General features: G+C 37.0%; 1 protein-coding gene, 1 long non-coding RNA gene and 1 pseudogene across 3 annotated transcripts in view; 1 reads left to right on the top strand and 2 right to left on the bottom strand.

The window, feature by feature from the left end:
• LOC127803932 (uncharacterized) overlaps nt 1–13,585 on the top strand; it is a 51,346-nt gene extending 37,761 nt beyond the window's left edge. The window contains exons 2-3 of the long non-coding RNA XR_008023625.1: nt 455–613; nt 13,454–13,585. This is a non-coding gene — a long non-coding RNA (uncharacterized LOC127803932). The remainder of the gene's footprint in view (nt 1–454; nt 614–13,453) is intronic.
• LOC127803927 (cytochrome P450 71AU50-like) overlaps nt 1–14,767 on the bottom strand; it is a 174,801-nt gene that overhangs the window by 40,003 nt on the left and 120,031 nt on the right. The window contains exon 1 of one of the 2 annotated variants that reach the window (XM_052340574.1): nt 556–744. The exons of the other annotated variant lie outside the window; for it this stretch is intronic. Coding sequence (XP_052196534.1) covers nt 556–679 — 124 coding nt within the window. The 5' untranslated portion in view covers nt 680–744. Of the gene's footprint in view, nt 1–555; nt 745–14,767 lie in introns of those variants that run through there. 2 annotated transcript variants of the gene reach the window in all.
• Nucleotides 11,316–13,787, bottom strand: LOC127803930 (cytochrome P450 71AU50-like; annotated as a pseudogene).

Raw genomic sequence — 14,767 nt, 5'->3', positions numbered from 1 at the left:
CACCAATGTTTGGAAGAGCTACCAACCTCAATGCCTCTTTAATCACAGCTTTGAACCCCTTCTCGTCGAACTCCTCCTCCGCATACTTCTTCCCGAACACCATCCGACAACCCATATCCGCACTCATGGATGAGAGGCTAGCGCTCAGATCGACTGTAATGCGATCCTGAGCTGCCTGTTTGATTTTGTCGATCCAAATGTCAAGCTCCTCCTTCCTCACGGCTTTAAAAGACGCGATCTTGTGGGCACTGAGCAACTGCAAGGTGGAAAGCTTTCGCATTTCTCGCCAAAAGGGGCCGTATGGGGCGAAGGAAATGCTCCTTTGCTCGTAGAATATGTACTTGGCTGCCTCGTGAGGCGGCCTGCCGGCGAAGACAATGTCGTGGGTCTTGAGGAACTGCTCGGCGGCTTCTGGAGACGAGACGACGATGTTGGGGACGAAGCCGAAGCGCAGGTACATGATGGGGCCGTGTTTCTTGGCCAGCCGGTGCAGATCCTGGTGTGGAAGCTTCCCCAACAAGTGAAAATGGCCCAGAATTGGGAGAGGTTTTGGACCTGGAGGCAATCTGTTGTTCTTCTTGTTCCGCCTGAGCCAGGCTGCTGCTTGCAGGAGGTAAGCAAGTGCAAGCACTGCCACTGCCAGAGCTATTCCCCATGACCATCCCATAGCTGGATTCATCTATATATGGTTTGATATATATCAGTCTTCGATCAGTAGTAACTGATGAGGGTGTTCGATCGAAGCAGTAAAGGTGATCTCATTTTGCTATTTCATTCCTGCGATTTACAATGCAAGAATGTCCACAGAGCAGAAAGCAGATATATAGAGCCAGTCATATTGGGACTTCTTTTATTAAGGATATGTTATCTCATTGTGCAGTAGAGGAGTTTGCTCAGGATAAACTACAATTAAGTATCTATCGTGAATATTTGCTCAGGATTTACAATGCAAGAATATGTGAATTTTTTTAGAAGAGTTATACGAAACATATTTCGTACACGAAATGACATGGAATAATACATTAGAAAGAGTTGAATAAATTTTTTGGTATTTTTTATTATCGCATGCTTGTCACATTTTATATATAAAAGTCTAATAAAACTTTTTTCTCGTACGTCAACGTATAATCAAAGTACGTAAATCTAAATCTTAAGGGGACAAGTTATATGCTTGTCATTTATTATGGATAAAAGTTTTGTAAAACTTTTTCAAACCAACATTTAACTAAAGCAAATCTCAATCTTTGAGACCGCATGACCTTTAAAAGCTCCCCCTGTTCTTGTGGGTGCTATAGTTCTATAGGGTAATACAAGAATTAGAGATACAGTTTTGAGTTTTTACAAAGATACTTTGATATTAATTTTTTTAAAAATTATGATACGTAGGATGATGAAAAGATGCCAAATGATAGATTACTACAAAGTATTAGGAAAAAAAAAAAAAAAACTAGGTACTATCTATATTTATTAGAAGTCTCTAATATATATATTTTACAAAAAGGTTGAGAACGTTGGTAATTTAAAAAACCCAAATCAAAAGGTTTAATAAGTTAATTAGGACTGTTAAATATATTTCTATTATTTTCATTTAATAATATAGTTTTAAACTTTATATATTAAACCTACAATGGAGGGATTATATATTTAAGTGATGGAAATAAAAGAGTCCGATAAACACAAGCGTCCTTGTTTCCGGTGTCCAACGACAATAAAATAATAGAATGCATTTGGTTGCATTTTTGGCGTGAATTTAAAAGCAGAAAATGCTACTTGTACAAATAATTAGATTATTGAGAGAATGACCGAAAACGTTAAATAATAAAAATGCCCTCACCCAATTTGTCTTTGCCATCACTTGATGAACCCTTGAGCTTCATGAAGCAAGTCTGATCAAGTTTTATCCGAGAATGATCGAGTTTTACGAAACTCGAATTTCTTTCATCTGCGATGTCTTAATAATCGATGATGAAATTCAATTAGACTTCATCATCTGATGAAATCCAATTTAATCATGAGACCTATCATCCTATTGGTACATGTATAGTCATAGAGTGGACGTTGTTTAACACCCATACTCACTTGTTATACTATTTTGTAAATTATTCTCTGGCTACTAAAATAATCACCGAGAGTATTTTAAGAAGCATGCTTTAAACTGAAAGGGTGTCAAATCTATCAGCTGGAATGCACAGTTGAGATTAAAAACTTCTCAAAAAATACTGGTCGTACCTAATGGATGACAGAATGGTTGACACCTTCTGCCACGTGGCACAATATTTTTTTAATTTTTATTCTCAACCTTTACGAAGCTCATTTTACAAAATTCAAAAATCCAAAAATCCCCAAATCAAAACCCACGAAACTTGAGGCCTTGAAAAGGGAAGGGACCAACCCACTTGAAATCACCGACCACTACTGAAAATTTTCCAAGTGCTGACCAAACTCCTAAAATTCCCAATTCAAAAACCACCCATTTGAGTTGGGAAAGTTTTCACAAATTTTCCCCCTAGAACACCTAACTCACCTGCCGCTAGTAGTACCTACCGTCGCCCCCACCCGCCGACCACTGCACCTGCCATCGCTAGCCAATGCTTGTTCGTCGAGGGCTTACATAGTGCCTTCTATGCTACTGGTGCTTACTTCGACCAAACCATTCCTTCGATTCCTGTTCGTCTCCTCTCCGACGACCTCCATTATGAAGAAGTCGGTGACTTGTATCGGATTGAATACCAATTAAATAAATAAGTATTGGGATTAGATTTCCATCTTAAAACGTGAACTTTGTCAAGATGAGCAGTGCAAACTCTTATTTGTTCTCTTATTTTTTGGCATTGTCTATTTTTAATTCCTTCTCATTCTACGACTCCATTAAATCACAATTATAAACCCTTTAAATCTTTTCTTTTTAGACATCGTTTCGCTAAAAAATTAGTATTCAAAGGGTACAATAAACCAGTCTGCTTTGATATTAAAATACTAAAAATTAAAGCATGTAATGCTTCTTCAAATCCGAGTTCCAATTCAGTGGAAGACAACGTTTGACCCAGCACAACTGCTATTCGAGGTGGGGTTTAATTTCTAATCTGGGAATTTCTTTGTATGTCTCTTTCTGGTGTGGTTGAAGCATTTCAAAGTAAATGCATTATCAGTGAAAATGGCAGATCGACACAAGTAACTTGGATTTTGACATTTGGAAATGTTACTTGACTAGTTAAAGGTTAATTCTTTTGCTGCTACTTCATGGCAATAGAAATTTCATTGGTGTTTATGGATTATCTAGTTCTACTAGCAAAATACTAGAGGAATTAATAAACAAACTTTAGGCTTACTCATTGAAACATGTTGGTTTCAAGTTGCTTGAAAGTTAGTGCTTTATAGGGCGAGGGAAAAGAGTAACGTTTTGGTCTTCAGCAGATATTACCTTTTTGTTGTTTTCATTTTGTAGTTTTGTGATTGATGATGTTATCAATGATTGTGTAATTGGTGATTGCAATTGATGTATTGTAGTGATTAATTTCTTTCAATTTTTTTGCTTGAATTTGAGGTTTTAAACTGCTTAACTTAGACGATTGAAATTTGTTTATTTTGTAAATAAGAAAATATATTAACTAAACCATGCCAAAACGTCTATAATCGAAGGTTAACGCATACCCTGGACCAAAAGAAAACCATTAGAGAAAAAACACAAGTACCCGAATACAAATGCCCTCTAATTTATCCCAATAGAAAATATATACAAAATAAAAACACCAACCAGAACGCATTCATAGGTAATAAAACAAACATGAGAACCAACAAAACCCAAAAGAAGACTACAAGGAGAACAACACCAACTCTAGGAGCCAATAAAGCAGAGCAAGAAACAAAAGAATCAATGAAAAATGGAGGACTGGTTAACTGGGAGCTACTAGAAATGACGCAGAGCACTACTATGAAGAGATGGCTGGAAGCGAATAGTGGCCAGACGAGCCCATACAACACCCTGAATCTAATGCTCTAACTGTGACGTAGACCTCTCTTGATTATTGAAGAATATGTTGTTGCGCTTTCTCTAAATAAAGTACACTAATGTATGAAGAGTCAATCAGTTAGCCACCTGCTAAGGACCCTTTCCTCTCCATTTGGCCGTCGCCCATGACACCCCAGTCTCCTAGTGATGCTAGGGCTAACCGAATTTCTTTGATCTATGAAAGTGCTGCAACACCTGACGGGAAAAAGAGAAATCAAAGAACAAGTGCCTATGATTCTTTGCCTTCGCCCTACAAAGGAAATATCTATTCAAAAAAGACAAGTACAAGTTAATACGATTACGAGTAGATAACCTTTCCCGAACTGCCAACCAAAAAATGAACATATGGGGTGAAATACCATAGTGGACCAAACCAGATAATGCCATGGAACGTGGGGTTGTTGCACCAGAAGAGTTTGATAGGCGAAACAAATAGAGAAAATCCCATTCAAGCCAGGGAGCCAACAAAGCTCATTGCACCGCCCAATCATAACAATGGTAGGCATATGGTCCCAAATAAGGTCTAAAGAGGGGAAATGACCCATCTCAAGCTAGACCAATGAACCATCTAAAATTATATCTTAGACTCTAGCCAAACTAGAAATGCCTACTTGATGGGACAATTGGTGAGAGAAACGATCTATGAGCACTCTAAGAGAGTGCCATTGATCATGCCATAGGAATACACTCCTACCATTCCTAATTCGCAAACCAAAATAGGATCTAACCAAACACCAAATACAAATCAAGTTTCTCCAATACCAAGGGCACGGATATGGTATTGGAAGCAACCAGAAACATCTATGTTTAACACGATAGGTATGGAGCCACTTAACCCAGAAAGACTTGTTCTCTCTCGAGAGCAGGCACTAGATCAGCTTGGCAACAAGAATCTGATTCCAAACACAAAGATTTTAGACCCAAACCCCCTTGCTCCTTTCGACAACAAATCTCATGCCAAGCTACTTTAGATTTATGAGAAAATGCTTCATTGCCATTCCAAAGGAAATTGCGCACCAATTGCTCAATGTCCTTAGTCACTCGCTTTGGAAGAATAAAAATCGAAACCCAGTACACATAGATGGTAGAGAGCACTAAATGAGCAAGTCGGAGTTGCCCACCAAACAAAAGCAAACGGTTACTATAACGCCCCATTTTTTTCCAAAGCGTGCGTTAACCTTGGATTTCGGGGATATTTTTTTTTAACATACACTCAACATAAATTAAACCCTGACAATCTCGATCTACCTTCTCACACTACAAAAAAAAAAAATGGCATTTAGCCGCAATTTTTTTTGCATTTAGCCACGATTTTTAACAGCCGCTAAATTAGCCGTCGCAAAGCATTTAGCGGTGATTTTCAGCAATCACTAGAATAACTACCGCTAAGTCATTTTTTTTTGTGGCAATTTAAGAACCGCCGCAAAAACAGTAATTTAGTGGCGGTTTAGGAACCGCCACAAAAATTCAAAAAATTTTGAATTTTTAGAACCGCCTTCCGCGCGCACACCCAGCCGCTTGCGAGTGTTAGCTCGCCCGTGCACATGCAAGTTGGCCCTTGCACACCACGTGGTGATGCTGGAAATATTTCCAGCATCCTTCCTCCACTTTCCCTAATTTCAAACCCGAAACCTCCCTTAGGCACTCACATCCTGCCTCGTTATTATATATTCACCCATATAAATTATATACTAATCCAACCACTATTTTTTATAATTATATTTTATATTTTTTAATATAAATTAAAAAAATAAATTAATTAATTAAATTAAATTAAATAAATTAATTGATTAAAAAATAAAAATAAGATTTTATATATTTTTTTAATTTTTTTTAAAATTATTAAAATTCTGTTAAATTTCTTTTTATTTTTTTAAATTAAATTTTTAGTGAATTTTTCAACGATTTTTCAAAATCGCCACAAATGTTATTTAATTTTAACTTTTAATTATTAAATTATTTTTAAAATTTAGCAACGATTTTCAAAAAACTATTGCAAAATTAAATTTTTTAATGAATTTTGTGGCGGTTTCAAAAAATCACCTCAAATGTTAAATTATTTTTATTTTTAATTTTTTTTTGAATTTAGTAGCGATTTCTCAAAAACTGTCGCAAAATTTAATTTTAATTTTTAATTATTAATATTTTTTAAATTTAGCGACAATTTTTTTAAAAAATTTAATTTTGCAACAGTTTTGGGAAACTGCCACAAAATGTTAAAAAAATCGCCGCAAAAAAATTGTCACAAAAAATCAATTTTTTTTGTGGTGTCAGCATATCAACTTAAACGAATGAGCTAAGATAGGTGATATCATCACATTAACGGAAGCAACATCGAAACCTCAATGATACATAATTGTAATTTCTTTATTTATAATATAGAATTTGTACCATTGTTTGACATAACATTTCAAAACAAAATACATAAAAACTCATCTCTCAACAATTACTAACACCTCGATAATAGACAAAATATATGTTAAAGATTTCCAACGAAACAACGACTATGTCTCAAAAACCTCATTTCTTTTGGCGCCGCTACTTTCACCTAGAACGTTTGAATATTTCAAGAACAAATTTCAAATTAGATGATGAATCATCTAAGCGATAGTTCAAAAACATTTTCATGAATATATGCAAGATCATGAAACAAACTGACATATTCTGACATGTCCTAGCTCAAGAGAATCTCACACAGCACTTAACCCTAATCGGAGAAAATACAATTTCTCTAAAGGTAACACAATCACATCAACACATTGACATAACACAATCCTACTTAAGAGGGAAAATCTCAACGCGTGAACTTAGGTATCACCCCGCTAGCATGTCAAGGGTTACGTTCCCACTCAAAAATATTATGGATCTCAACACAGCCCTGGCCACAAAAGGATCAGCACTATCCCTGAAATCAACATTCACCTTGGCAATAATGTTATTTCTGAAAGGAACCTAGGGTGGTGTCCACTCTCAACCTTACCACTTGAGCCAACATCTGGGGTAGTGTTCACTCTCTACCCCATCCCAAGTAGGTCACATAGCATTAATCATTGGTATGCATTCCGAGTGCTATCACTCAAGTGTCATAACACAGGTTGACAACCCATATCCTACATAGATAACACATAAACATGCTAATGCCGCAATGCATATCATGCATCATATAAAATCAACATTTTAATGCATGAATTTATAGCACACGAAATTCAATGCATAGGTATAAAACAATATGGGATGAACCTCTCACATGAGACCAACCTATCGCAGGTCAAATCATTTCTATAAACAAATTAAGTATAAAGTCGAACCACCCAAAATAAACCAAGTTTAAAATAGAACTACTCATAATAAACCGAGTTATAGGGTTAACACTCACAGTAAACCAAGTTTAGGATAAGAACCCTTACCTTGAAAGTACTCAGAATACCTCGATTCTCGTACCAATCTCAATTTTTGTGCCAGGCCTTAATAATCATACTATTACTCAACATCGAGCCTCAATGATCTTGGACATCATATTCATTTCAAAGAATATCAATATTTATTTTTCATAATTTCTTCATATTTTTCTCTATTTTCCCCCATTTTTCTCTCTAATATTCCAAAATAAATATCTGCTTAAATATTTTTCAAAAATTTTTTCACAACAAATCATAAAATATTTTTCTAAAAATTTTAAAATTAAAAATAGGATTTTACCTCAATCCACACTCAGTTACGCACCTGCGCGTGGGCTGTGCGTGTGAAACCGCGTGTGTGACGCACACGCGTCTTCTTCTCCAGTGAGCTTCTCATCGGCCAGTGACCGAAAATCTTTCCCGACCTCACCATCTTGAAGCCCTCTTCAATTGATCACCTTGGCACTACCCTTAGCCTAAATCAACCACCGAAAACACCTTGATTTGGCCAAAAATAGTCCAACTCCAACACTAATCGCGACTTTTCGGCTAAGCTCGAAACACCTTCAAACCTTGATGAAACCTCACGAAATCCTGCAAAAATGATCTTCACTCAACCAAGAACAAAAGCCCCTTATCCAAGACTTCTGAATCAATCTCAAAAGCGAGCAATTTGCAGTTTAATTTATGATGAAACCCTCGACCATTTGACCCCTATTTATACCTGAAATCGAGCCAAGACTAGCCATGCTTCATCAAATCAGAGCCTTAAATTCCTCGATACAGCCTTATCTTGCTTTAAATCATCGCAATTAGGCTCGAACGAGCTTGCTCAATTTTCTGGCAACCTTCGGCCATACTCGGCCATTTCTTGGCCATGCTTGCTCCCAATTGAACCACCATGCTTTGGGGCCCACTTCTGACCCTTGAAATGAGTCTCTCGACGCTGGAAATGGGCTGGTTGACGGTGGCAGTGGCCTTGGCTAGCGGTGGTGTGGCATTCGTCGGTAGTAGCCATGTCTACCCTTTTTTGAATTTTACATTTTGACCCCCCCCTTTTTTTTTTTTTTTCTAATTTCCATTTTATCCTTTGAGTTATCCAATAAGCCCTATAAGTTCCAAACCCTTCATCTTATCCCCCGAAGATTCAGAAAAACCATCATTTCGACCTTCCTTGACCAAAATTAATAAATTACACTTAGGCTCGAATATACGTAAGATCGTGTTTTGACCGCAAATCCTTTTATTTCTTCTCGAAACCATTTAAGGGTTGCTACTTAGGGTTTCATTGACTTCCCAAAAGTCCCTTATAGCCATTCGATTTTCAGGCCGAATTATAGTTGTACCAAAAATCGTCCCGAATTTGATTTCTTTCAACGTCATAAATCCCATCTTGAGATGCTCGTCAATGAAATAAATTTTTCCTTTTGTATCTAAGATGCATTCCCTGCCATCAATTCGACGATTTATTTTACCATCAAACCAATTTTTTGGTATTTTAAACTAATTCAAATTACGTTGCAAGCTCATGCCAACATGGGGTATTACAATTACGCCACAAACTGATTGAAATTGCTTATGGGAAAAACAATCTTAATGATTTAAAGTAGCATTTCTTACTAAAGTCGATAACTGTAACTTAAGATTAGTTGCTTTCATTTTACATGTTCCGACAATATGACACTCTTTGTTGAAATATTATTTGTCGATGATTGTGGATGTTATAGAATCTTACAATGATGGGAAAGAATAGAGGAATATGTCATAGTTGTAGATGTCCTAGTCACACAACTTGCCAGGATGTCCCACAAAGCAACATTGCCCTCATATAGATAGTGGTTTGTCAAATAAATGAAGGTAGTGAAGAATACGGTAAACAGAGGACAGATGTTCTTTTTATTGTAACGCTAATTGCGGATATTTCAAGTGGGGTGATACATGCACCCAAAAGAAAGCCAACACTTTTGAAGGACAAGCAAGTGGAGGGGTGTATGATAAAGGTGAATCAAGTGGTGTTTCTTCAAAAAATCATCTACTACAGAAGAAATTGAACAAGATATGGCTTGTGTATTCAAACTTCTTGCTCATATTTCTGAAGAGGAAGATGTGAAGATATCTCTGAATCTAACGATTTGCAAGGAAAAAGGAAATGCATGTTGTTAAGCTTGTTAAACCCTAATTTGCTTATTACAAAAGGAAAACTCCAAGGTGATTGAAATCTCAAATCTTCCACTTCACACTTGGTTTATTGGTTAGATTTGTAAAACTCAAGCTCTCGGCCCTTCTTGCAAGTATTGATTAAAATATTGTACTGTGTTACTTGTGTACAAAAAACCCTCAAACAAATTAATGGACAACTCCTTGTAATATTAAAACAATAACATATTTCTGAAACTAGTGTAGGAATACCTGAAACATTGAATACAAGATTGGGAAATAAAGTAGGCCTCAGGGGGAGGGGGGATCGTACTAGATGTTGAACATATTGTACATGCTGATGCATGTAAGGTGCTCCTGGTGATTGGAAACTGGTTCTTGTATACCATTGAGTTTGTCCTTGCAATTTAAAAAAAAAAAAATACAACAACAATGTGCATTTTCATAGGATATATATATATATATATATCCTTGCAACAATTCTCTAAGTAATCAATATGTTAAACTCCAGAAATGGTCAATGTTTAAATAACAATTCTCTAAGTAATCAATATGTTAAACTCCAGAAATGGTCAATGTTTAAATAACATATATATATATATATATATATGTGATGAGAGCACCTGTTGTATGAATTTCCTTTTCATCTTTAGCAAAATATACCACCAGGTATAGGGTAAAGATAATCTCATCAAGAAAAGACTAGATAAAAGAAAGTAAATTTCACTTTTGACCTAGAGTATAAATTCTGAAAATTGCTCGATTGACACCTTGAGTAAATAACATATGTATTTTGAAAAAAATCTTCTGACAAACATTTTCTAATTTTATTTGCAAACTACAGAAAAAAAAAAAAGCTAAGCATAAAGTTATAACTACCATTACCCGCACCCTTACCCCCATCTTCTATTTGCAATAAGCATTAAGTTATAATTTTTTTTTTAATTTGCAAACATTTTCTAATTTTATTTTCGACCAAAATTGAAAACAGTATTGGTGGTCGCCATTGGCCATCATGGCCGGTGGTTTCTGACGATCGGAGTTAATCGCCCGACACCCCTACTTCTATTGACCAACATACCCAAAAATTAACAAGATCTAACGACCGAATTTCTATAAATCTACGTATATATAGCATCCGGTCAAACCTAACCCGCACGTATATACATATATATAGCATACATCTATGCTGAAAATAATGTTGATCAAATTAAAAGACTTACTTCATTGTAGATCGGGGTTGCTTTTACGGTGAAAATGCGATTGAATCTAAAATCAAACAATTACAAAAGTGTGCTTGGAAGAGAGAGAGATTGTTGAACAAGAAGCATAGAGAAGAAGAAGCCTTCACGCCGGAAGGCTTCTTCTTTTAGTTTTATATTTTTTGGTATAATCAAAAGTATAGAAAAATAAATTACACATGACCATAAATATAAAGGAGTTCTAACATTATAAAAACTCGAAAACTAGCTGACAAATAAACCTAGTTAAATGGAACTTGATCCATTATTTGGAAAGGCGATCAGCGGGAATAGCCAGGAGATGCTTAGTTCTAGTAGTAACCAGACTAAACTCCTCACTCATGTCCAAATCTGTAGGCAACATATCATCTGGCAGCTCCCACTTGAAGCAATGTATCAACTGCGCTACTACCAGCTTCACCATCAGTAGGCCCAATTGCAGCCCCGGGCAGCCTCTCCGGCCAGCTCCAAACAGAATCAACTGGAAATCACGGCCCCGCAGATCGATCGTGCTCCCTTCAAATCGCTCGGGGACAAACTTCTCCGGATCAGTCCACACATTTAGGTCTCTGCTAATGGCCCATGCGTTGATAGTAAGTCGAGCGTTTCGCGGTATATGGTAGCCATTCACGATGCAATCTTGGTGGCTTCATGGGGGAGCAACAACGGTGCCACCGGATGCAACCTAAAGGCTTCCTTCACCACCATTTCCAAGTACTCCAGCTTGTCTAAGTAAGTTTCTTCCACCATCCTCTCCATGCCTACCACTTGTTGAAGCTCATCTTGGACTTTGTTCATCACTCGTGGATGCCTCAGAAGCTCAGAGAGGGTCCAATCAATTGCGGTTGCGGAAGTGTCCATGGAGGCAACAAGCATATCCTGCAAATCTCTCATGTATAATAATGTAAATTGGAAAGCGACATGTTGCCTGCATTTGAAGAAGCATAGAGGAGAAGATCTAATGGTATACATTTCCTTTTTTTTTTTTTCATTTTATAATTGACTTGTAGCTTGAATCATTTTAGAATTCATAATATAATGATACTTTGTTTAAGTGATAGAAAAAGAAAATCCCATGAGCCTAATATCGTGATGGCGTTTTTTGATAGTAGAACATAAAAAAGCACCTTCGAACAAGTATATCCACAAGGCATTTAAATTAAATGAGTTTTGGTGCCACAGTCTCACACATCCATCCAACTTGATATAATACTTCATAGAAATGCTTGTATTTATTGGTGGTTGACACAGGTAGTTTGAATTTACAATAAGAAACCACATTCCTGTTATGATTTATTTTTCTTCCTAATTGAGAGAGAGAGATTTGGGGAGAGAGAGAGAGATGAAAGTAGCTTTGGGTTAAGCTTTGTTGAAATTTTACCAAGTTAATATGGTAGATTACATAATAAGATTACTCTTTTATAACTAATTAAAGGTTACAAGTTCAAATTATAAAAATAATTTTTTAACAAAATGAAAATAAAGCTACATAAAAAGCTTATAAACCTATACACATAAAAGTTTGCCATCCCACATAAGTGGATTTAAGCTCTCTTTTTAATATACTAGAGCAAACTAAATAATCGAGCAACTTTTATTCAATAACCTCTGTCTATATATATATATATATATATATATAGAGAGAGAGAGAGAGAGAGAGAGAGAGAGAGAGAGAGAGATTGTATTTAATTAGTCTTGGATCTATATATATATGGTAAAAACCCAAAAAAATTAAAAAGAAAAGAATAATAAAAGACCATAATTGAAATCTTTTGAGAAAAATAAGATTGAGCGAGTTAAATTTACTTACCAACATAACAGCTTTAACATGGCAACGATCAATACGGAAGTCCGCTTGATCAGATTTCATGAAGGCCAACAAGATGTCAACAAAGTCCTTGTTTTGGCCTTGGCCCCAGCTTGAACATGCTCGTCGATGATCTTCTCGAGGAATCCATCAAACACCTTGCTTACTGCCTTCATTCGTCGAGTTAACCCTTGTAGATCAAGCTTCCCAACATAGGGATAGTAGTCTCCCATGTTAGGAATTGCCCCCAGCTTCATCCCCTCTTGAATCACAGCTTTGAAGCCCTTCTCGTCGAACTCCTCCTCCGCGTATTTCTTCCCGAACACCATCCGACAGCTCATATCCGCACTCATATGGATGCGACGCTAGCGCTCAGATCGACTGTAATGCTATCCTGAGCTGCCTGCTTGATTTTGTCGATCAAAATGTCAAGCTCCTCCTTCCTCATGGATTGAAAAGACGCGATCTTGTGGGCGCGGAGCAACTGCAAGGTGCAAAGCTTTCGCATTTCTCGCCAAAAGGGACCGTAGGGGGCGAAGGACATGCTCCTTTGCTCGTAGGATATGTACTTGGCTGCCTCGTGAGGCGGCCTGCCGGCGAAGACAATGTCGTGGGTCTTGAGGAACTGCTCGGCGGCTTCCGGCGACGAGACGACGATGTTAGGGACGGAGCCGAAGCGCAGGTACATGATGGGGCCGTGTTTCTTGGCCAGCCGGTGTAGATCCTGGTGCGGAAGCTTCCCCAACAAGTGAAAATGGCCCAGAATTGGGAGAGGTTTTGGACCTGGAGGCAATCTGTTGTTCTTCTTGTTCCGCCTGAGCCAGGCTGCTGCTTGCAGGAGGTAGGCAAGTGCAAGCACTGCCACTGCCAGAGCTATTCCCCATGACCATCCCATAGCTGGATTCATCTATATATGGTTTGATATATCACTCTTCGATCAGTACTAGTAACTGATGAGGGTGTTCGATCGAAGCAGTAATATGTGATTCAACTAGTACTATGTGACAAAAGAGAAAAGAAAGCTGAAGCCTAGATAAGATCGATCCTCAGAGAATGATGTCAATTTTAAGCTGTTTCATTCCTGCGATTTACAATATTGCAAGAATATCCACATGGCCGAAAGCAGATAGAGCCTGTCATATTGGGACTTCTTTTACTAAGGATATGTGATCTCATTGTGCAGTAGAGGAGTTCTCAGGAAATCAGGCTAAACTACAATTAAGTATCTATATATCGTGAATTTTTTATATATTAAATTATGTGTAACATGTGGCTCAAATTTGTGTGGCTCAAATTGTAATATGTGGCTCCAATTTATGCGGTTCATATTCAACTACATTTGTAGCTAAAATTATGTCACTTGTCCTCTTAATTAATTACCACATGTTTGGTCATTAGTTTCTATAAATACCCCATCTACTAGAGTTCAAGAGACATAAAAAATCTCTTCCTAGTTCTCAAAATAGAGAGGTTATGAGAGAGATCCAAGTGAGAGTGTATTTAGGTGTAATAGGGTTTTGGGTATTGAGTGGTACTTTGAGTGAACTTGTAAAGATTTTTCAGTCTCATAGTGAAAATTTTCTTGCTGCTCTCCAACCCACGTAGGAAAATTGCTGAACCACGTTATATCTTGGTTTCCTTTGTTTTTCTCACTATATTATTTTCTCCACATCAATATTCTCGTTGTAACAAATTAGTATCAGAGCTCTTTGTTGCAAAAGTGTTAGTTTTTCCAAGAAATTCCTACTCTATGGTTACAGCATTGTTTGATCTTCCACATCAGAAAAGAATTATTCTTGGTTTTCTAGCTAGAAGTATATTTCGTGTACGTTCGATTGAATTGTGTATGTCAGATTTAAGTGTGTCCTTTGGTGACCCACCTCTCTTTCTCGGGAACTTACCTGTTATACTATTCACAAGCTATAACACTATTCTAATATACAGTACTAATCATAATTAGTACTATTGAAATTTATGGCTACTGCTAAGTTTGATGTGGAAAAATTTAATGGAGAAAATGATTTCGGACTGTGGCGAGTCAAGATGCAGGCCTTACTGGTTCACCAAGGTTTGGCTAAAGCCTTAGAAGGAAAAAATAAGTTGCCAGTGACTCTGTCAGATAGTGAAAAGGACGAGATCATGGAAAAGGCACATA

Source organism: Diospyros lotus, chromosome 6, assembly GCF_014633365.1.
Source record: "Diospyros lotus cultivar Yz01 chromosome 6, ASM1463336v1, whole genome shotgun sequence".
In the NCBI taxonomy this organism is placed as follows: domain Eukaryota; kingdom Viridiplantae; phylum Streptophyta; class Magnoliopsida; order Ericales; family Ebenaceae; genus Diospyros; species Diospyros lotus.
Note: the sequence above shows the minus strand (reverse complement) of the source record. Positions and strands in the feature narration are given on the sequence as shown.